The sequence below is a fragment of the Gavia stellata genome, chromosome 20 (genome assembly GCF_030936135.1).
Source record: "Gavia stellata isolate bGavSte3 chromosome 20, bGavSte3.hap2, whole genome shotgun sequence".
Lineage (NCBI taxonomy): Eukaryota > Metazoa > Chordata > Aves > Gaviiformes > Gaviidae > Gavia > Gavia stellata.
Window position 1 is genome coordinate 14,097,140 of NC_082613.1, and position 24,853 is coordinate 14,121,992.

At 39.7% G+C, this 24,853-nt stretch overlaps 1 protein-coding gene across 1 annotated transcript in view; it reads right to left on the reverse strand.

The window, feature by feature from the left end:
• The window catches only part of PTPRT (protein tyrosine phosphatase receptor type T), a 460,489-nt gene that overhangs the window by 218,190 nt on the left and 217,446 nt on the right, over positions 1-24,853 (reverse strand). The window contains exon 7 of the mRNA XM_059827326.1: positions 5,485-5,778. Coding sequence (XP_059683309.1) covers positions 5,485-5,778 — 294 coding nt within the window. The remainder of the gene's footprint in view (positions 1-5,484; positions 5,779-24,853) is intronic.

Consider the following 24,853-nt stretch of genomic DNA (forward strand, 5'->3'; position numbering starts at 1 on the left):
CTACACAAGCCTTTGTTTCAGGGAATTTAGCAAGAGAGCAAAACCGAACACAAGCAGAACGCGCACTGCAGAGGCTTGTCTTTATCATCGTTGAGAAAAGAAAGTCCCTCACAGCATTTACCAACACAGAAACCAAGAAACCCAGGTAATGTTTTCCTTCACTGCTAACATTCTACAGGAAGTGTTTTTCAAAAGTAGGCAATCCTGCTAAATAAGCATCTATTCTCCCAGCTGTCTACATTTAAAATTATAGAAGACAGTGGAGCTAAGAGATAAAATTTAACTAATATTAATAGGGAAATGAATGCATGGTTCAGGACAAGGCTTAGAGTAACTCCAAGTTAAATTAGTCTGTGAATCAGTGATTCTAATAATACCTACACATCAGTTGTACAGAATTCTCTTTCAAATCACGTGACATGCTATTTGTGTAGTGCTTTGACTCAGATACTCAGATTTTTTTTCAGGTATTTTTTTTTGTAAGCTTGAAAAAAAATGAAGGCAGTAGTATAGCAACCCTGAATCTTATTTTTCAACATTAACTTGTGAATGTTTCCTGTTTAACGGGAACTATCACCTTAAAATTAAATCAGAAAGAAATATTTTTGAACCTGTTGTTGTAACAACTCACACTACCTCAGCGCACAACAAAGTAACCTCCTGGTTGTTCAATTTGTGCGTTTCATAATAGTACACAACTACCTCCTTTTTCACAGAATCACAAAATCACAGAATCATTACGGTTGGAAAAGACCTGTAAGATCATCAAGTCCAACCATCAACCAACACCACAGAGCAACAGACAAAAACAGTTCTATGAAATATGAAAATGTAGCCTTCAAACCACAAAAAGATGGCAAAAGCTGTTTACCACTTCTAAACTTCACAAGATTTCAGGGCAACAAAGTGCCTTTTAACAATAACTAAAGGAAAAGGTTTTCCAACTACTTTGCAATACCATATCAAACTCTGAACGTACAGATTATTCACGTTTATATCAACTACTTTATCCTGACTAATTTTAAAAGGAGTATTGAATTCAGCCACATCATTCAAGACCAGCTTTTATTTCCCTAGGCCAAGAACAAAAATTGAGTATTGATCTTGACAACTGCTCCTTTCTCCAGGAGCTAGATCACATCCTCCTGCTGAATAACCCCGTCTCTAGCAGCTTATCTTAAGAGATAAGTTGCACGTGATCTGTGAATTTTTTCATATGAGACCAAACCTCCTATTATCACAAGCTTGTTCTACGAAGAATCATTGCCACACCTTTTTGGGAGGGAAGATTACGGAGTTTCTCAGGACTTTTTCTCCCCTCCCATTCCTTACCAACCAACTCTCCCATCAGACTGGCAAGCTTCCTGCTTCCAAGCCTCAAGGTCACAAAACCCTCCTCATCTTATGAGTCACTTGTCATCATCCAAAAAGGCAGAGAAGCTGATGTTCAAGACAGTGTTTTCAGGTAGTATTTTATCCAGATCTAAGTATTATTTTTAAAGAACGTCTTATCTCTGTCCCTTTATTAATATTAATTTAAATGTTACTCTTTGGCCTTGCTTTTCATGCAAGTTCATCCCACTAGAAGGCAAATACTTTTCAGGTGAGACTTCCCCCCCAACACACATGCAATGATGACCTCTTTTGCAAAGTCTTCCCTTTCCCATCCACCAGAGGAAAAAAGGACTTTTCCCCTACTCTCCATTTCGGTGGCAACTGGAGAAAGAAAAAAAGCAGGGGAATAGTAAATAAGCACAGAGAAGCCCCAAGCTTCCCAAAGCACACTCTTGAATGAAGCCCACGAAACAAGGATTTTAAAGAGCTCTTTTTAACTATTGGGGATGGCTAAAAAAACCCACTCTCAGAAGACCAGTGCTGAACTACTAGGCACTACTGGGAACTGCGTTCAAACATACTATTCTGATCCTGTTATCTCCCCCAACCTATTATTCTGGGGGTAAAAACTAGTATTTTATATCTTCCTTTCCTTTAACCACCCCTCAGCCCTGTGTCTGGTCTTAACCTTAAGCAGTCTTTCTCTTTTCCCCATTCCCCGCTGAGCAACCCTTTCCTCTGACTGACAGTTTACTCTTTTATGCCTCAAGGTTATTTAATTTTCTCCTGCCCCAAGTCACAACCTATCACAGTCTATAAAAAAACCCCCAAACACAAAACCCACACAACAACAACAAAAATAATTCATTTACAAAGGCAGGGTTTGCCATATTTTCTGGCAGTTGGTTTTTGCTGGAATGAGGCAAGCTGGGACTTAATTTTCAGTATCATTTCTAAAGATCAAATATAAATGAAGTCTTGTAATGCTGTCCTACAGAAAACCAAAAGCATCAGCAGTGGGATAACGGATGCCTAGGCACATACTGTTTATAGAAATTTAGATAAGATATTATCCAGTTTAATAAAACTTCTTTGTGCTCATTTGGAGCAAGACCTTTCATAATTAGTTTTTATGGGGTTTATATAATGAAAAACTTTTTAAAGTCCATGTAAACAACTTCCATTCACTCTGATCAAAAAATCTGAAAATCATAAATGGTCCTGGTAAGAGTCACGTCATGGCGCAATGACTTTCTAAGCTCATGCTGAGCCATTCTGGTCACGCTTTTGCTCAGTCTGACAGTCGGGAAACTCACAGCAGACAACTGCAACTTTGTAAATGAGCTTCTGTCGCTTGATTTGAAGTGGAAGAAAAGCGTGGTCCTTCCCAAATCCTGTTCCAATTTAGAGATGAAAATAAAAAATAAGAATCTCATTGCAAGGTGTGCCTACGTTGAAGGCGATGCCAGCAGTTACTCAGACTCCCTAGCACACAAGTATAAAATATGTGAAGAGACACTAAAGAGATTATTTAGTAAAAGGGACATTGACTTCTCACTGTTGGAGTGAGACAGTCACTCTCACTCCACAGTCTCCACAGAGCCACCTTCTGTTTATCGTTATGCTGATTCCTTGCAATCTAATAAGTAAATATTTCTTCTCCAGCATAGGGAATATTCTCTACTCTTACTTCTGCAGTCAATTTTGTTATCTTTATCAGTGTGCCTAATAAACACAGTACCAACACTAAACAGTCCAGTAAAACAGGACTACTCCAGTCATCTACCAATTACATACAAATGTGTAGGAGTTTGGTACTTTCCTCTTGCTAAGAAAAAGTCACAACAAAGAAAAGAACCAAAAACTTCACTTGAAAAAACCAGCATCACTCATCCCTCAACTATTTAAAAAAACCCTCAATTTTCATTGATGTCGTTCGTTAGGTAGTCTAGGAAAAATGAAGGAAGTAGTGCTGTTTTCTTGGTTCAGCACATCTTTGAAAATCTTTACTGTGGCACTTTTGTGTAATTATCCTCGAAAGAGGGTATTCTGAAGGAGTTCCACGACATATGGGAATTGGAATAACGAGTTGCATTTTCTTGTCTATCATTTCAGTCGGCACTTTGTGCAAGTTGTACATCTTTAGATACTGGGTCTCTCCCTTCCTTTGAGCCCATCCTTAGATCAAGATCATTACAATTTCTCCCACCCAATGCCCTAAACAAAACATAAATGCCATCACCATCAATCTCAACAAGCTCTGTATGACAACTAACATTAACAGAATGACCTTCTCCAGTTAGATTTTCATTAGTAAATTAGGATGGAAAATAGCGAGTGGCACCGCTTAGCCAATTTGAACAAATTACCTACGTCATCCTTCATGATGTCAGTCGATACCTATGCTGAGTAAGGAAACTCAGCAAATTGGGATCCGGTACAAGGCAACATTAAGCACAAAGCCAACATCCTTTTTTTTTTTTTTTTAACCCCTGAATTAAACTAAAGCAAGCACTCTTTACAGGTAATACAGAAAAGTTGGCAAGTTTGGCTGCTGCAGAGCGCGTGCCTGCGAAGTCACAACGCCTGAACTACAGACCAAATCTCAGCACGTCCTATTTCCATATGCAAACGCACAGTCCCAGGCCAGGCCTGCGGTCAGTTCTGCTGAAGGTTAGAGAATTCGACCGCACTAGTGAGGGAGGAGACAGCCAAAAGCTGAGTAGCAGAGCATGTGCCAGTTTCCCAAATAGGCCAGGACATCACCCATGTCACTTCATGCTCTCCATCTAGCTGCAGAAAAGCTTCCAAACATCTGTCTTCTGCCAATGGACAGGCGCTGAATATAGCAAACACCTACATGCCAGATCCTCGTGCTCAGATTTATTTTTTTTAAACCGGTTTTTCTCAAAGAGACACTAAAAGTTCACTGCTTTATAACATATATAAAAAAGGAAAGGCAGTAAAAGGATGTGCCCCCCCTCCCCACAACACACTCAACTTGCCAGGCTTCCGCTCTTCACAGAGGAAGAAGATGCTGCTGGGGATGCTCATGCTGTGACAGTGGGTGAGGAACGCTAACGTTGCACTGCTTAATCCCATCCCAGGATGGCATTTGGCTTTTCTTGATGCATTCTTCACACTTCAGACTTGCTATTTGGTCAAAAAGAGCAACTGGAACCAGAATGCTTTTGGCATAAGCTCTCCACTACTTAAATCCACTTGCTGTAAACCACCAATATGTGGGGAGGGAAGGAAGGAAGGTTGTAGCAAAAGGAGAGCAGCCGTTTAGTCTCTGTCCTTTGTTCACACCACAGAAAGGACCTTGCAAAAATGACAGAAATGCAAACCTTGGGAAGACAGATGTGTGGCTGCTGCTAGGCAGAAAACTCCTTTGTTCATCCCCTTGCAAGGCACAGAGCTTGATTTCCCTTAATGGCTAATGATTAATGTATGAAAACAGGATGAATAGCCAATATATTTGAAACATGAGGAACACAATCCTTTAGTTTTTCCTGGAAAGGCCAATATGGCTTAGAAAGAAGATAGACTTTTCCTGTCACTGGATCAAAATTTATCTGTTCCAATATGAAAGACAAAGGGAAGATGCTGCACAGTGTTCGAACAGGTTGCATTATCAGAAGTGAGGAAAAGACTAAGTTCCATCAAATGGAATACAAAAACGTATCTTAAAAACTAAATGCTCACTGCTTCACCACACTGTACTCATAAATTGATAGCACTGTCAATTTGTTAATAACCAACACTGAACCATTACCCAAGAACAACAAATATATTATTACACACTTACAGGGTGAAAATTTTATAATAGACTAGTCTTAGGAACAATTTGCTTACTGGAGAACTGGTTGGGGAACTCTCATCCGCTTGCCTATTTCAACAGAAAGCTGCCATACGCTGTAGCAGAAAGTTTGGCAAATACACTACATGCATAAAAACAACAGTTTCTTAAACACTTGCCTATGGAATAAAAAGTAAAATATTCCAGGATATATCAAAATTCATAATGTCAGTTCAGATCACTGACGAAGCACATCTACAATAAGGATGTGCGGAGGAGCACTTGCAGATGTGTTAGTAAGTGAACCAAAATATCTGTGCCATATTGTAAAGCAGTAGAAACCCTACCTGCACATTTTGTTCTTGTTGTGAGTGGTGGTCCAGGGGGCCCTGTGCCTCCTTCTCCAGGGCGAGTCAGCAGCACTCTGATCTCATACTCCACATCAGGATCCAAATGCCACAGTTTGTAATTAGGAGAGTCTACAATGTGCGTTTCCGCCCAATTCCCAGTAGTCGTCCGATACTCCACCTCTTTCAGTATGATGGGCCCATCTCCAATGATGGAGTTAGCGTTGGGTTTGATCCACAGGTACGTGGCTCCGACAGCCAGCAGCTCGGGCGGGGCGATAGGAGTTGGGGGTTCTGTAGACAAAAAGAAATCACAAGAGGCCTGAGACAATTTTGTCAAAAGGACCAAATTTCCACTAGGTATCTGTATAGCAAGACTGTCCCAAAAATCTTTTGTAACACAGGCACAATTTCTCCTGTCATTCACCAAACCTTTCGTAAGAATTTAACGTGTTACTGAAAAGAATTTGGCTTCTTTTATGTGCGCTAAAAATTCAGCCCCCTTACACCGGGGGTAGTATTACCAATTCAGAAACACCTGCAAAGATACAGTAACCACAAAGCAACTGCTGTTCAAAATAAAATGTCCAAAAGTCACTGTTAAAGATGAGAAGGTTTATGCTTATTCCCTCCTTTGAGCATATGAGCAATAGCAGTCAATATGATATTGGAGGGAGAGGGGGGAAAGAAGTCTTAAATAAAGAAGACTGAGTGCACTTAGCATATACCACGTATAAAAAGGCTCCAGTACAACAGCCCTTCCTCTGCCCTGTGACCCGATCATTGATCACGATATTGTGGTTCAGCCAAAGTGTAATGCTCAACACAACACAACGAGCAATGAGTGGGAAACTTGCTCATTTTGCGATTTTACCAAGCAAAAGAAAGGTTAAAAATAGGATATATTTTTTAATCAAAGCACTGGCTGGGTGTCTGAGAAAATACTAGCAAATTTAAACACTAGGGATCTTCCCACAGTCAATGATACCAGCAGTCAGGATGCTGCCAGAACCGACTCTGACTGGGGCTCTTGGTACATCAGAACTAAGAAAAACTCTAAGGCACCAGGGAGTCAACACCTCCTGACGTGTTTGATTGCAAAGTTTGCTTAACTTCATGAGCAAAGGTACTCAAGGAAAGTCTGCATGAGACTTGAAGAGTACCTAGATGTCTGAAAAGCATCATAAGGAGGCAGGAACCCGGCTGCTGAATATCAACTCTGATAAAAAGAAAAGCAAGCCAATAAAAGACATCTCAGCAGCACCCTTTGATGAAAGCTACAAAAAAAAAAATCTACATGGCTCTGGCTGCCTGCCTGATTTTTATCCCCCCACCCCCCGTCAGTGTATAACTAACACTTGCATATTGGAAGCTGCACAAATAGCATATGCCTTGTGGTTTCGAAAACCTGAGCTGAACTGTGCAAGATTATGAGCAATTTCTTTAATCTCATCTAGCTTCCCCTCTATCAAACTCTAACGTGGTTTGCCCTCAGCTCAGAGGACACAAGCTCTTGTGAAAATAAGGTGATGGAAAGGACATCTCTGTCTCAGAAAAAGAAACCTGTAAATGTTACAGCATGACATTAATTTTGAAGTTCTGTGGGAGTTATTCTAAACCCCTCTTAAAGGTGACTCCTCAAAGAACCCAGAGAAATGGAAGAATCCAGGACCCACAGAAATGTGGAAGAGAAGAGTTTGAGCACCACATGACAGGAGGAAGATGGGACTTTCCCCTCTGGAGAAGTCTTGCAGGTTAACATCTGCTCAGTGAAGAGAAACAAATACACAGAAACCATTATTATACAACACGACCAACTGAAATGTTACTTAATTTCATTTCCTCTGGCTAAGTAATGACAATGAACCACACTAGCTCCTTGAGATTGACTGCAGTAGTTGTGCATTGTACCTCTGGAAAAAAAAAAAGCAATCTGAATTGTAATTGTAGCACGTATCCAACAGGAACAAAAACTAGTGTCACGAGCTAAGTTTTTTTGTGGAATGTTTGTTTCTGCTTTTATTTTGCACTGTTCCCCTAACTCCTGCCAGAATCTCTTTCTGATATGAAATGTCAGGCTGATTATGTTTTGACTTAGTAAGGTTATTTCTCCAAGAAGCTTATTTTCAAGAAATGTAGGTAGATACAGTTTCATTAAAAATCAAATTATTACAAATCACAAACAGTTAATTACTTGTTTCTTGATGCAAGACAATTAAAAGATAGACTTAGTGATTTTTATTCCCAATGCAAAAATGACATCTTACAAGTCACATCATAGCTGAACACAAGACAAATGAAATATTAAACTCCATTCTCCTGGGCTGCAGACTTCAAATAGCAGCATGGTCCAGGTTACTTCGGGACTTGATTGCAAGTTAAAAGAGATTTATGGGACTGAGCTTCATTAATAGAGCAGTTTGTCCTGCTAAACAGACATGAAAGTCTCATCTAACAAGTTTAGAAACTATATTGCCAAACCGATTTAAATTAAGATGACACCCAGCATTACTGTCTTCTCTATTTTAAATCAAATCCAAACCTCTCCCCCCCCCAAAAAAAAAGTGATGGTGGTTTTCCCTTTTTTCCCCTCTGTTAATTTTCCTATTTCTAAGTACCATTTGAAAAACAGGTGCTGCAGAATATTAGAAAATCAGGAGTGTAAAATGTTGCTCCCATTTTCCAAATTTAAGAAAATAAAATAAGCAGGCTTGATAGTAGTTATTCAAGGCTCAATCCCACCTCACTGAAAATAATGAGCTCTTTCCTACTGGCACCAACTGGACAAGAAGCAATTTTTTAAATATCACTCTGTGCCAAATCACTGCAAGTGATCTAAGCAAGCTACCCATTATTTAGCAAAACTAGCACATAAATAAGGACCATTTTTCGCCCTTTGTAACTAAACGCACTTGTCAGTTACAGATGACCAGCCTGATGTTATGAGCTAACTATTTTAATTAAAATCTCTATGTGATCTTGATTAAATAAACATGGTGACAGATTGGCCTTGTGCACATGCAATTGTGATCAACCATATTTTAAGCCCCATTTGATCCAGACAGTATTTTATATTGCAAGCTTTGTCTAGCCTGTTGCTCCCTTTCAGCCATTCCCCTTCCTCCTCCGGGTGCAGAGGAGAAAGCCACAGACTCCCCAGCAATGAGGACACGTGGAACTGGACTGCTGCAACTGGAACGGTATCTAGCCTGAATCCCACCCTCAGGAAGGACACAGGAAAATGTGGTTCCCGGGTGCCCTATTTCAAGGAAACAAAAGACCTATGTAGTACAAGCTCAAAAAAACGGGAGTTATTGAACACGAGTAGGTTTTATTGTATTTGCAAAGCAGGTCCAGTTGTGCAGACACGAAGGGAATTTGGGTTTGCCTTTCTCCTCTCATTAGAAGAGGAAATAAAGCTGTGGTCTACAGCTGAGAGGGCTGAACACCAGTAGGGCTTTAAAATGACAGAAAGTTTAGTAGTGCAAAGAGTGTGAGAAAACAAAACTAACATGAAGGACCAAAAAAGACCAAACAGAATCATAGAAGGTCTTGAGTTGGAAGGCACCCATAAGGATCATTGAGTCCAATTCCCTACTCCTCACAGGACTACCTAAAACGGAACCATCTGATTAAGAGCGTCGTCCAGATGCTCCTTGAACTCCGACAGGCTTGGTGCCATGAATACTATACTTTCCAACTATTGTGGAAAACACATGTATTTTACTCTCTGGCAACTGCTCCTGAGTGTTTCTATTCTACTACTGGAATATTTCTCTATGTTATTTTCTAAGCAATTGTTAGACGATGGAAGAAAAATGGGCTCCATGAATCCTTCAGATGCAACTGGGAAGACTGAAAAATTAGAGAAAAATCCCCAACAACTGTTATCACTGTCTCCTGTGAAATAATCCATAAGAAAAAGGCATTATAGAAAATGTAATCTTAAAACAGCTGGATAAACCTCTTAAGCTATGGATTTTATCCGAATAAAACCTTGATATTTTTGAAAATTCCTTCCCTGTTCATAACAAGACCATCTGATAAAACGTACAGCCAAAGTGACCATGAACTCTCACTTGCATGTGATGGCCTATGGATGGTTTTAAACAAAAAGAATGCCTAATGCTACAAAACACTAGTATATCACAAAGTTCAATGATCCTGTTTCTGAAGCGCTAACCTATACCCTTATGTTGTTACTGAACAATCATGCCAACACATGAAATTCCTAACATGACTCTCTCAAACACTGAAATAAACTCTCAACTTAGGACTGAAGGGAATCAGAAAACAAAACCAGAGAAGGCCCAGAAAAGGCTGACACGCCTGTTAAATAGATGAGGAAAGCGGGTTTGTCCTGGCTGGGCCATCCAGTCTGTACCTTTCACACTGCTTGATGACTCTGCAAGTCCCTCCAAAACATCAGCGGTGCATGCCCCATACATAGCCATGCCTCCAGAGCAGCAGGAAGATAGCTGCAACACGCACACAGCCAGCCCTGTCTTGTTTTCTCACATGCGTACGACATACAGCACAGGTTCTAAAAATAAGATCAGAAGAGACACAGTGTTTTTTATTCTTTCGGGGTTGAAGAGGTGGGGATGGGAGCTGCTATCAAAAGACATTTGCCTGACAAGCAGGATCTGTGTTTTCAAACACGATACTGCTTATTCCCCTACTAATGGGAATTGTAAGGTTTTCTCACAGGGTCCTAAACGAGCAGCTGTTGAGTGTGCTTGCCAAATGGATGAGGATGGGACTGGAAGGCAAGGAAACCAAATCTCAAGCTTCTCAGAACTTTTTAAAGCAAAAAACACAGGACAAAACATATTTGTATAGTTTTCTACACAATAGCCACAGACTGTTACAATTTACAAGCTAGTGAGAACACAGGCACTTAAATTTGCATTTTAGAAGGCAAACCCATCTGTTTTAAGAAACAACAGAATCATGTTTAAATGCCTTTGTTCTGATTTTTTGCCCCTCTGTCCTTTAGGCAGAATTTGTCACCTTTCCACAACTGTTTTGCACACCTTCTTGCTGGCTATTAGAGATTCACTTAACTGTCTGAGCAGCATCCCTGAGTATCCTTTCTAGATTTACACCATAGCAATAAGCAGTGTGAGCTCTGAATGACATTATTCACATTGGCATTGCTATTAGCACACTTCCTACTACTGTAATAAATGCAGCAGTTGAACTTTGTTTTCCAGTGATTGTCCAAACTTCCAGTTCCATTTATTCCACAAAGACATGGCACAAGGATTTTACAATATTTAGCATAAGTCTATTTCACTGTGCTGACACCGTACTAATAGTTTTTTTGTCTAAAAGAGAGACATTCAGATCTGTCTCTCAGTAATGCAAGAGGCTGACAGCAGTGGCACATGTCAAGCGTGTGCTAGCGGCATTAATAAAGTGAATCATTAATTCACCTGGATGGGTAAATTGCACCAGCGAGCGATATAGTCTGTCTACTCCTAAAAGAAAAGTGCCCAAAACCAATTCTGAAATCAACAATTTTGAATATTTAATTAAAGCCAAAATCCAGGAAAGTGAGAGAAGAGGAAGGTTTAGGATTTCTACAGCCTATAGAACAAGGGGCAATGGTTTCACAAGTATATGCATTTTACAGGTGTGAAAGCCTTTACTGTTGGTTTTGCATCCCATTATGAAACAGAGCAGTCCCAGCAGACAGACATCACCCTTACACAGCAAAGTTTAACCTCTTGTCCTCCGTGAGCATTCCCACACTATGCGATGCAGCCCTGTGAATATGCAGGTCATCTCTTGCCCCTGTTGAGATCAAGACTGCATTCATCCTCATGAGCCATCAGCCACAGGATACCTGTGTACTTAGTAATCAAAGACTGACAAACAAAAATAGAAATTTACCCTCTTAGCTTGTGGCAGGTTGGTTATTTAGCTAAAGAGCTAGGACATTAGAGTGGTAAGGGGGGGGCTGCATTTAGACACTGCTATATTGTTCTACGGATTAGCAAATTTAATGTCAGTACTCTCCATCTGATGCTTCTTCCCAACACAGAATTTACTAACACAGGGATAAGTAACTTTAGTACTCTATGATATAGAATACTCATTTGCCACGGTATGTCATGCGCTTTTTTCTCGCTTTTCCCTTAAGAGCTAATGCTTCTATCTACAAGGGACTTGCCATACGTTTCATGTACAAGAAGTGGGGAAGAAAATAAAAATGAACCAGAAAGACATGAAAGAATTGAGCAAAGTGGTCAAAGAATCAGCACAACAGCAATGAAAAACAAGAGGTGAACGGATCTCAGGGGACAGTAATCAATATCACCCAAGAAAGCCAATGGACCAAGAGACCCAATATTTGGCAGGATGCTTATCTTCTGACATACCCAAAAACCCAAAATTCAAAGACTACAGACTATTCCCTTTACATCTCACAACAGTGTAGGTGTAGTACTTATATACAAAGGGAGAACTTGCTGCAGCCTGATGAAAATGAAGAACACACATTCTCTATGTATTTTCCCCTTAAGAAGCGGTGCAAATGCTCCTTAGTGATTTGAATGCCTATGTTCTAAATTAAGCAACTGGGCTGCCTAGGTTTAAAGAGAAGAATACAGTAATGCTTACAGGAGTTACTATAAAGCAGTAGAAAACCTCTTAACCACTTCCTAAAAGCACTGCAGTCATCATGCAAGACAGCTGGAACAAACCCTGCTTGAAGAAAGTTCATCTGTATTAGTGTCATCTTATCAAACAAAGGTTTACAAAGTCACCCCGAGACCAGAAAGAGTTGGTACAGGCCTGTCGCCTCCTACCAACTCTTCTAATTGTGTTACAGGTTAAAGGAAAGGGGCACCAGATACCAAGTGGGAATTACAGTAGCATACTATTTCATTAGCTTTTCACCCTATTTGTGTCTCAGAAGCTTAGCCTGAATCCCACCAGAGCCTCAGAGGATGCTTTCATTCTCTAATAAAGAAGAAAATAACATCGGATTAGTTGAACAGTATCTCATTTCCCAGCGTAAATTAAGTGAATTAGATGGAAGACTCTGTGCTTTAATTGTAAAGCTTATTACAAGAACTCACATAGATTAGAACTGAATGCTTCTCTTTGAGTCATCATTTGTACTGTAGAAGAGGAAAAAAAAAGGTGACTATAGACTCTCCCATGGCTCCGTATTGATACGTAGGAATCTCCAGGACTGCAGCAAAACACATTCATATGTCTTGTGCACTGAGAGTGCTAGAAGGCAACCTTTTTTCACATGGATAGGAGTGCTACCCTATACAGCACACACGCAGTCTTCTCTAGGTAATCTCTAAGAATGACAAGCTCCCTAGGGTTGGGAATCATGGACAATTAACTCTCATTTTTAAAGTGCATGTAATTTTCTGAGTTTTTCAACTGCAAAATAGCTACCAAATGCCATCATGAACAAGAGCAGTAGTATGCTTCTTGTTGTTTATAGAATGTCATTCTGTTTACAGAAATCTTTCATGAACCATGAGAGAGGCCCAACACAGACTTTTGCACATTAAGTTAGGCATCCATGAGCTGATTACAAATACCCTGACTTTTACTATGTAGCTTCTATATGTTCAAGTCTGTATGAGTGATCTCAGGTTCCCTATATAGTCAATGGAGAGAAAAGGACTCATCTTAAGGTACATATCTAAGAAAGATAAAATTAACAGCTCCCTGATCCCTCCCTCTTTTGACTGGTATTAAAATTTAAGTGAGATGCATTTTACCTCCTTACTCTTATTTCTCAGTGCCCGGCCTTCAGTGTGAAAGAGTGAGGTATAAGACCAGTTGGTCTATTATGGGGAAAGCCACAAAGCAAGCTGTGCAAAGAACTGCTCAGCAAGAAATAATACTGAGCACCTGTACACTCTTTGGATGCTCTCTGAATGCCCTCATTCAGGGCAGCAGAACTCAGGTGCTGCAGCCTGAAACCATCACATGAAGATAAATGATTATGCTTTTCTCTGGAAACGATGAGCACAACTCATTTTCCTTTTCTATATGCAGCCAGAGCATGCACTGGTGACAGTGATGCCCTTTGATTTAATAATTCAATATTTAAAGTGCTTGTCAAAGAAAGAATTTCATTCTCTTACTAAGACTGCTCTGAGGCTGGAGCATCTTAGCCCCATCTGTTGAGATTGTGTCACGCACAGAAGAAAGGTTCAGTTTTCATTTGACCAAAAAACCAGTAAAAATAAAAGACCATGGCTTTCTCTAACTGATATCTAACTGCTCCATTTTGCTCCTTCAGGGGCATGTTCAGCATGCTTGAACCAAGTCCTGTTCTCCAAACTCATCCTTGATATATTTTCCTCACACAACAACTAGTAATTTTTAATTTTTTCTACTTCCCTCGGTTCTTGGAGCTTGCCCTTGACAGACACATCAGCTATGCGTGGACTAACATTTCATATTAGTCTTGAAATGACCTATGAAGAAAACCAAGGTAGGGTTTGACATAAGACACATATCTGAATGCAGTAATTACAAAAGTATCATGAAGTATGAGAACTTGAGCATCAGCTCTCCTTCAACAAGGGAGATGAAAATACTGGAGCTTTCTAGAAACTCTGGTGAAAAGAAGAGTTTCTCCACCAGAAACTGCTGCAACTGTGCATGCACAGAGAGTCATTCAAGTTGCAGGTTACATCTGAACCTGTGTCTGAGTTCTCTCTTTGCCCCGTGTGAGAAACCCCAGGGTTACTACAATCTGTGCATATTTACGCTCTACACTGCTTCCTTTAACAGCCACTTCTGTAACACCATGGGAGGCTCTTCTTCCGTATGGCTTCACCAAGCTGGTACAAAGCTATGGAAAACTGCATCCACACCCTATCAAAAAGAAGGTCCTCTCCACCAGTCAGTAGTCAGGGACAGCTTTAGCTCTCTCTCGTGTTTCTAACTCCATGGACTATTTAAGCTCATATATCACGTGTTATTAAATCTATTTCAGCTTTCTGCATGAACAAGCTGCTAATCTCCCATAGGGACTGGAAACGTAAACTCAACAAGCACCAAAAAAAGTAGCAAGGCAGAATAAACACATAAACTGTGAAACACGTAATTTCAGGTCAACTCAAGTTCAAGCAGCTTCATCAGTTGCTATGCTACCAGCTTATGATTGTGGGAAAGGATGAAGGCAACAAGATTTTATAGCTTCGTCTATAGAGGCTATTTAGGAACTTTTGCTTTCTGGCACATCTTTGTCTGCAGAACGAAGGATCGTTAGTCTCTAAAGCTGCTGAAATGGCAAGTGACTGGAGGTACTGACTACTACGAAGCAGCATGGAATGGCTTGTCTGGATTGATTAAGTAGCTTAATCCATAGCAACCTGCTAGGTTTGCAGGAAAAGCCTGAGGCAGGATTCTTCGTTTCATTTAAGGCAAAGTGGGGAATTAAACATCCCATTGCCCTCTACCACCCAGTCCACCACCTAAAGATGTGCAGAACAAAAGAGGAGCAGTAAGGAGAACTGAGGCAATAGCCAGGCTGGAGTTTAAACATGAGAGACCACCATGGCGGTGACTCGTAGACTCAGCGACGTCCATTCCGCTGTTGCACCATTGATACTGATCTCTCTTCCGGCAAATACTTTATGTACCTCAGAGCTGGGTCAGCTTAAAGAGTGAGGACACTGGTGTGTGCACATGCAGTGCATTGCAAGGAAGTGCTCACAGTTAATCCTCACAACATATTGGTGAAGCAAGTGTGAGTATGTTGTTTTATAACTGGAAATAATGATTAATGGATGGCTGTAGAGCCAGAGACCAAATGCAGTCTTGTGTTCCAGCCTACAGACTTTATGACCCCTTACAAAGAAGCGTATGCCAGGCTTGACATACAAATTTAGGCTCTTTCAGCCCATAAAGCAAAATGTTCTCATCTAAGCATTTATTTTCCCATGACAGATCTGTGAAAAACACTAATCACATCTGACCACGAGGAGGCAAGTAAAATCTGACACGGCCTCTAAAGAGCTGATGCTGTAACAGTACAGAGCAAACTTGCCAAGGGGAATCTCAGGGAGCCGTCGTGGCGGAGACACACCACTAAAGCAGCACCCTAGGAACTTTTCAACCAACGTACCTGTATCACGTCAAGCAGCATCGAACAAACTATCCAGGCAACTAAGTCTGAAAGTGGATGGCCACTTGAGTGCATGTTTTCTTGATATTAATCTGAGCAAGAATACAACTCAGATCTCGGTATCCATATGAAATTTGGATGAATCAGAACTGACCGATTTTAAAAGGAACTTTCCTGAGCGCTCATTTCAGGAAATCACTCCTCATGTCTTAACTGACTGAAATGACATACTTGGGAAGACTGTGAGGAACGTGGTTAGCACAAGGGAAGAGCAGGCTCTGCTCTTATCACCGCTATGCTGCATTCAAATTTAAAAGTTTTCTCTCTTTACTTCTTTCTCTGGGAGTAAGCATAGATGTACACCCTAGCAAATCTAAAGAAACTACTTGAATACCTGGATATCAATGATATTTAAATATTCCTTATGCAGATTCCAAAACGTTCATAGTAATAACACCTAAACTGTACTATGGTTTACACGTAAAGGAGCACTTTTCATCCCTGAAATTCAACACAGATTAATCACCCTTCCACTTTTACTGACAACAAATAAGCAACAAAGCGTAAAAAAGAGCCAAGCTGCTGCTGCCAGTAAGTAGTCTGCTGCCACTAAGGCCACACTGCTTATACAGCTATGTGAGCAATGTAATAACTTATTAAAATGTCAGTGTGGCAAGAATCTTTGCTTCTGGGGGCAAAAAGAATCATATTGCCTAGCAAGATAGACATTAGGAAGAACAACTTGATGTTTCATGGCAATTTCCAGAACGTAAAGGGATCTCTTCCACCTTTAAGTCATATGCCAGTCTCTCCAGCTAGTGTAAAATATGCACAAAAGAAGAAAGTCTGCCTGCTACAGAGACATACTCCCAAAACTGAACATATACATTAGTAGTTATGTATTCCAAGTATTTTTTTTCCTGAAAGAACGAACAAACTTTCTACGTAAATGAAAGAATACCTGACAGTCAATCCTATTAAGCCTAAATATGCTCCAATAATATGAGGAATTTTTCCAAAAAATACTTCCTCTGCTTATTCCATTTTACCTTAACATAAGTTAAACAGGGCTTCGGACTGTGATCTTCACCCGACTAAAATGCTACAGTTCAAAAGTATCTGACATTACCTAGGTATGCCTAAAAGCCTTGCTACTTTAGAGACAATGCAAACTACAATCAATTTATTTTCTGTTTTCTCTCCTTCTTATATTACTCACATTCATACAAAAAAAAAATTCTTGAAGCATGGCTTGGTTTGGAACATGGGGATCCATGTACATTGAACCCATACAATAATTGTACAGTTTCAATGGCGCACTATACTTGCAGGTAGTTGAGAAGTCATGCCTCTTGACATTACAAACCTCATGTCTGATAAAACCCATTTTATTTCAAGAGTCTTAACCCTGTATCACAACCTTCCTTGTGAAACAGCATAAAAGAGACATTTCAGAACCTCTTTTGTGTATGAAAGAACCTATTTTATAGCCATTAAAGACAAGAGATTGAAGGCCTAAGACAGCAATCTACAGTGGTGAACAATGAATGACATTTCTACTCATCTATTCTTAGAGCTACCAACCGAGTGAGCAGCCAATAGCAGAGAAATTATGGAGGATGGGAAGTGAAAGCAGGTAATTTCCCCAGCTGCAGCACAATGGAAAAAGCATCCAAGCAACAGGAGCAATTCCCTAATCAAGAGGTCAGACCACCCCAATAAATGTAATAGCCCAACTAAGGAAAAGCAAACAGGGTATTTGCACTAGACTTGAAGGCCACCAGAGATCCAGGATCCTGGGTGTTGTAGTTTTACTGGTTTTTCATAAGTCTCCCAATATTCTCACGGATGTCTGCAGTTAATTAAGGAATTCTTTTGTTATGTACATATTCCTTGCTTGCTGTTGTGTTGCCCCAAGACAGTTAATTAAAAACAAGATCTCCTACCATCAGTCAAATCTGGGAGCCTATTTAAGCTTCAGAAGAGCTGCAGCATGGCCTGTGGAGTTTAGAGTATACAACTGAAGTGTTTTTTAATAGGTCCTGTATCTGAAAACCAGTGCTAAGTCAATGTTGAGGACAACCTGGGTCCTAAACAGACAGCATCCTGCATTTGAGGTTATGCAACAGAAACCTGTTCAACTCGAGAAGAAGCTATGTCTGATTCCCATTACACTGAGTTTTGTGCATATCCACCAAGCCCTCAAAGAAACTTCTTGCAAAGAAAAACCCTATTATAAAAATATTTGTTCCAATGGTAGAAATGGTAGATTAAAAGATCTTACCAAGGAGCTGAGTATTTACTTTGTCACAAATCTTCCCAAAACAGAATCTGCAGGTGTCCAAAGCATTATCTGCATATATGACTAAGTAAATTACTAGTAGTTTCTTCATTGAAACCTTTCTGTCCAGAGTTTTCTGCTCACAGGATATTATTACTCCTCCAAATAATGCAAATTGAACCTGGGCTTTCCTGAGAAGGTTCAGATTCAATTTGGATTTACCGATTTAATCAGCTGAGAGCTTCCTACACAGTCTGGTCCCCTACAGGCATACATTTAATAAATTCCTGAGATTCAGCATGTGCTGCAAAGGCTAAAAACAGGGGACAAAGAAGATGGGGAATCTACTAACAAATGGAAGGAACATTTTTTTTTTTAACAATATGAAAAATGGTGCAAAGGATTGAGATCTTAACGATTGGACATCCTTTCAGGACGATGCACAGTGGTATACAAGCTTTGATATACAATCTGCCAATTTCTAATACCAGTATTCCCTAAGTATAGCTATCAAACAGGTCAAGAAGCATGAAGAAACAGCAATTCACCCATGCTTTCTGGCTGAAACAAGATCACCGGCCTACCTAAACATAAGGCAAAATCTGATTAAGCATTACACTACTGCAGAGGGGGATTTGAGATCACTACTGACTGCGAAAAGTGGATTATACGTGTTTATATATGTACATACCAGCAGTATTTGTATTGCCGCGATGTCTCTAACATCGTGTTGATAAGCACTGTGCAAACAGCCTCTACACCAAACGGCTTGTAACTCAGCGCACGCGGACAGACAGAAGAGAAGGAAACAGCGATGATTCTCAGCCAGCAAGACAGGCTGCAATCTTTATGCATTATCAGCCTGTTACCAAGTACTTTGTAGTCATAACAACAAAATTGAGAGATGTCAATTACCATAATAGCGAGCACATAATTAGCAGCAGCCTGAACAACATGTCATCCTGTAAAACTGAAGAATCAGCAACTGAAATGCAAAATGACCAACATACTATTAGGCAGAAGAAGTTTTCTTCCTATATCAGAGTTTCAGATTATGACTTGCAAAATTATTTTTCTCCTTTGTAAGGAATGTTTATCACTTTGTACAGGACTGTACTTAACTCGGTAGAGAAGTCATTATGTTAGATTTCATTGTGCTGTGATTTGAAGCGTTGATGAATAAACAAATCCCGCAAGGAAATGCCACCGAGTTTGGAAATCTTAAGTTTTGAACTCTAGAGCTGCATCTCTCACATTGAAACAAAATATCAGAGGTTGATTATCTGAGCATCTGCTACATACATAAAATGGAGTTAGGACACATAAGGGTTTATTTTCCCATTACTTTGTACATGTGGAATTCCTGCTGATGCAGATCAATGGAAAATTTTAAGCAGAGAAGTCACTGTGTAAGCTGTCATATATATCATCATGAATGTCTGTGCTAAAAAAGTTAGTGATTTTATTGCTACATCATTATTAAGCATGGGGTCAAAACTCACCTTTCATACTGTCAGTAATTCCTGTCAGGTACCTGGTGAAACTTTCAATTTCTAACACATCTCAGCATGAAACAGCATTAGCAGTGTTTCACTGAAACACAGAAACTATAAGGAAGAACAGCAACACAAAGCAGCTAGAAGAACAGTCTTGTACAATTGTCTAAAAGGACCAGACCTGATTATGCATAGTGAAGTGTTCAGGCCCTCAATTTTTTTTCTATTTATTTTTCTGTCTTTACAAGCAGAAACCTACACTGTCCAAATAAACTCCAGTTAGTGCCTGATAAGATCTTTCTTCAGCGCCACAGAAAATCATGTATTGCTCAAACTTGTAAATTTACATTCCCTCCTGGGAGCCCAAATAAAAATCACTAGAAGTGAATTGTTAGACATAATCACGACCTTCAGAAGAGCTAGAGAAAAATATTATAGGTCAAATCCTACCCAAAATAATTGCACCAGAGAAGTCTATTGCTTTGTAAGGCTATTTAAACCCAATTAATTTTGCGTCAGAGTTCCTCTTTCCAAGGTATCCTTAAAAACAGTAGAACATCTCCTCAGTTGAGAACAGGTAAATACAGATTATGGTGTAATACTTGGCTTCAATAAACAGCATCTGATCATTTCACTATCATTTGTTAACCATTCATAAGCTTAGCTCCTTGTAGATTTGCTGTATTATTTAAGAAATACAAAGATTATCTGGCTTTGTGCCTAACCCTTCTCTCGTTTATGTTGGTACAAATCCAAAATAAATTGAGTTACCACTGTGATGCAAAGAAGCCAAGTTTCTGCTCTTTTGTTCCCCAGTAATCTGAAATGTTGATGATTTCTTATCCTTCACAGGCAAGCTGATAAGAACCAGCACCAGAGGGAACTATTTTCTAACAGAATCTGCACTGTACCTGCTCTGAACCCATTTGCTGCTTAGTAGGACCCTGGCACAGCTCCACAGTCCGATGAACATGATTAAAAATGACTTGAATTTAGTCTATTGAACAGGTGGCTATAACCAGTCTGAAGGGAGAGGGAAAACACTATCTGCTAGGTAGAAATACTTTACGATAGGTCTACAGACCTGAGTACAGACAAATTTCAAGCATCCTATTTCCGTTAACTGATGGATGTCTAAAACCCTGCAACGACCAGGAGCAAAAAGTGGGGGCAAGGGGAAAGAAACCACTGCGTGGCTGCCTATACCTTTCACCACAACACAAATATTTGATTAAATCCTGGGGTATTGGGAAATAGGAGACGATGAGAGAGTTAGTCAGGAAAGGACGCTACTCAGCGAACACAGTTGTTGCAAGGCAGTGGAGTGAAGGGTCTGGCTCAACTCCCTAACAAATCCAGGGGAAAGCAAAGCCAGCAGCTTACAGTCAAAACAAGCAATGCCAACTGGATAAAAAGTGATTAGAGACAAAGAGAAATTGCTGGGGAGCTAGTCAAACTGACAGGCACACACCGACGACATCCAAAGCTGGCTTCTCTGGGGCACAGAGATAAAATAATAGGGTTTGAAATGGAGATGTCTGTAGATGGTTTGTGATAAGATTACACAAAATCCTGATTTTAAGAAGTGTGCAATAATTTCATAAAAGGAAAGAGCCAAGCTAAATCCATCTGGACCTTCTGAGTAGCTATGGTTGGTTCACACACAGGTATTGCACACACTAAGCAAAGCATTACAGGATTTCATTTCCAGGAGCATTAAAGTGATGAAACAGGCAGAAAAGGGTACACTGGGACTAACAGAACAGATATAGAGCCAGTCCCAAAACTGTAACAAAACCCTCTAGAATCAGCTTGATTCTCGATTATTAAAAGTAAGACATGAAAAACAAAGAGTGGAAACAAATCTGCTGCTTTCATCTAGCAAAATGTACTTCAAAAGTTTTCCAGGAGAAGGCATTGGCTCTTTAATACGTTATGTTATACATACGCCTTCAACTCTACTGCTGATCTTGACAGCTGCACTTTAATTTATTTGTGTAACTCTTATTTGAAGTTGAGTAAAATATGGAATACAGTGAATCCACATAGTGATTTAGAGCCATTACATACACATCTGTCACAAATTGCCAGTTTGAACGTGATCTGCCATGCAACTGGCAGGCATTCACTTCACTGTTAATAAAATCTGTGGCTATATTTTCTTGGGATCTACCAATATTCATTGCATAAAAGCAAGCTGCCCTGAAACACGGACAGTAAAATTGAGATGAAGTCAGACAGAACATACAAGCTTCAGTTGCAAAGGTGAGCAGTCCACTTATTCAGATGTTGTTGGAAATGCCTGAACTTTATCTAAGAATGTAAATCACCTCTTTATATACATTAAAAAAACCTCCCAATGATACAAAGGCAAATTATCATCTAGAACTAAGAGGACATGTTACAGGGGGAAACAAGCAGTTCACACACATGCACACTTTTTTTCTTTTTATAGGGTTCTTAGGAGCTCATTTGGAATTTACCGTGCATGTAAATGCCGAATGAATTTCAAGTACTGCGTTAGCTGCCAATCCATTACACAATCTCTTGCAATTTTAACTTACAACTCCTAACTGCCTGTGGCACCAGTTTTTGATTCTAGTCCTTACAGCCCATTGCTTACTATTTAGACGATCTTGTTATCCTGTGGAAATCACAGTATTAACATTTCATACCACCTCCCAAATAAGGTGCACTTATGATGGAACATTGCCCAATGTTTTGTAACAGAAACAAGACCACACAGGACGCTACAAATAAGCTCTGTTCCACAGCAAAGGATTTCAATACCAAAATGACTTTTACAGATAGTTATTAAATTTAACCACAAGAGTTTAAGGTCCTTCTTTATGAAACATTACCACAACAGGTAAGAGCAGAAAAAAAAAAAAGACACGACTGCTGCCTCTTCCATCTTATTAGCTGAAATGACTGGCAAAGCCTCATATTCCAGAGAGTGAACTAGAACAACTGAAAGGTCAGCACGTCATGTCTTCTGTCATCCCTGCTACAGAGAGAAGCATTTCTTTTTCTGGGAAATCCAGCACAATGCATTTATGAGAGCTGTAGAAGTAACTGGACACCGCCCAGTAGTTCATGATCCTGAGAGGCAGGAACAAGGAATTAAGCTGGATCATAACCCTAGACATCAGGAAAGCAGACTTTGGCCTGTTCAAGGTTCTGCTTGGGAGAATCCCATGGGTCCTGGACAGAAGAGGGGTCCAGGAGAATGGGCTGATTTTCAAGGATCACTTCATCAAAACTCAATCTTAACCGGCAAGTAAGTTGCTCATTCAGTTATTACCATTGACAACACACAACTACTGGAACTGGTTTCAGGATTCTGCAGAGCACACTCAGCTCAGAATGACACATACAACTCAAAATTTCAAGAAAATGTACACATTAGCAGCCTGCAACAGCTCAGGACTAGGAAAGAATACTGTACCTAGTGAAGCCAGAGAGGGGTCAAATCAGTTGTATCTAGTTGCTGGTGGTTCCACAAAAAGATTGTCAATTTTGTGCTTACAGTTTACTAAAGATTTTCTTCATCAGAAAGCCAAAATTTTCATAATGATTTTGTGCACGTGTTCATCAGAATTACTGCTATAATTTACACTTACACGTTTAAGCCTGTTTTCACTGTAGGCATAAACAAGGTTTTTGGTTTTTAAAGATCTGGACTTTTAAAGACCTATCTGTAACACCTTCCAAAAGGAACTTGCTAAAACTAAGAGCAGGTCTCCAGCTTTCTGAAAACATTAGATAAAAAAACAAAACCATTTCTTTGCATTATTCAACACGAGGAAACAAAAAATTCTGAAAAAATAAAACTAGACCGCGGCGCAGTTTGTCTTACCAACATAAGGTACGCAAAGGCCTTCACTAAGCTCTAATTGTGTAAAGACAGCAGGCAACGTAACAGACCATGAAGAAAGCAGCACACACAGTGTTCCCATGGCACATTCCCACAGGTATCCAAAGCTGTGCCTGTATTATTTGGCCAGAATACAATCCACAAGCTAATATCCACAATTAGCTAACTTGACCCACATGGCCTTTTTAAGTATCTTTTAAGTGCCTTTTACTTGAATTGTATGTTACAAACCCCTTCTTTTCTTTGATTCATTAAGTTCAATGCCTCCTTCACACATTTAGTAACAGCAGTATCTGGCTCTTCCATCAGTGGAATCCTTCAAGAGACCTAAGGTAAACACATGAAAGGAACACAGGCACATGGAAGTTGAGATTTTAAAAATTTCATCTGATACGATTAATTACTTTGCTAGGTTAATTTACCACTGAATTGCACCCAATTCCTATCCTCAGAAATCACAGTACAGACTTACAATTCTAAGCCTGTGAATCAACGTTTGCTAAATGAGTCATAATAACCAGACATCAAAGACCCAGTGATGAAAATCTATACACCTAATACCTTCTTGGGACAACAAGCTCCTGCAACTGAGCTAAGGTAGGGCAGCAGCAGCACTACCAGCTTACTTGTCTCTGAGCAGCCCGTCTTGTTTTCAAATTCATTGGAATTAAGAGAGCAAGAACTACGTCCCAACGTGATGTCAGCTTAAGCACAATTATTCTTTCTTCATTATTCGGTTAAAAGTGCCTGGACATTAAACTCAGTTGTATTTACATACAAGACTTTTCAATGAAAAGTAATTTATGTGGATAATAATAGCATACACATCTCACAAGCAGATGTGAAATAAATCTAAAGGCATCATTTTCTTATACATAAACAACAAAAAAAATGCTTAGTAGCTGCATATGATGAGGAGTCAATTGGCGGTCCTGGGATTCTTGTATTCCTCATTAAAAACATCTTTCAGAATGTTGCTACAACTTATTCAGTAGAATTAACCATAGACTAGTGTAATACAGAAGGTAAATGCAATGACTCAAACTAGCACTTAGACACCACAGCTCTCCTATACAGAGCCAAATTCAAGGCAAACTTAACAAGTCCTGTCTACAGAAGACTGAGAATCTAGATGAAGGATGTACAAACACAAGTTGAACACAGTCCTATCTAGGCAAGGTACAGATGTAACTTGACACAGAAAACAAGCTAAAGAACTGCAGCATGGTTCATACTGGGAAAAATATCTTCTCATTACCTCAATCCTAAGATTACCTGTAGTATTATAGGATTTACAGGATACACTACTATTGCTTCATTTATTGGAAATAGCAGTGGAAAATGTGATCATGGATCATTTATGATTGTTCAAATTACAAGCCACTCATGGCACAGTTAAGCACAGTTAAGAATCGCAAACTGAATATGCAACACGCTTACAATCCCTTCTTTTTCCACCACCAGGATTAGATGACACACTGTAATGCACAAAAACTCACTTTCAGTGATAAATCCTGTGATGTGCTTTAGTCTAAAAAGACACAACAGGTAAGATCTATATTCTGCCATTCCTACCTACCTGGGCTTTATAGTTTCTA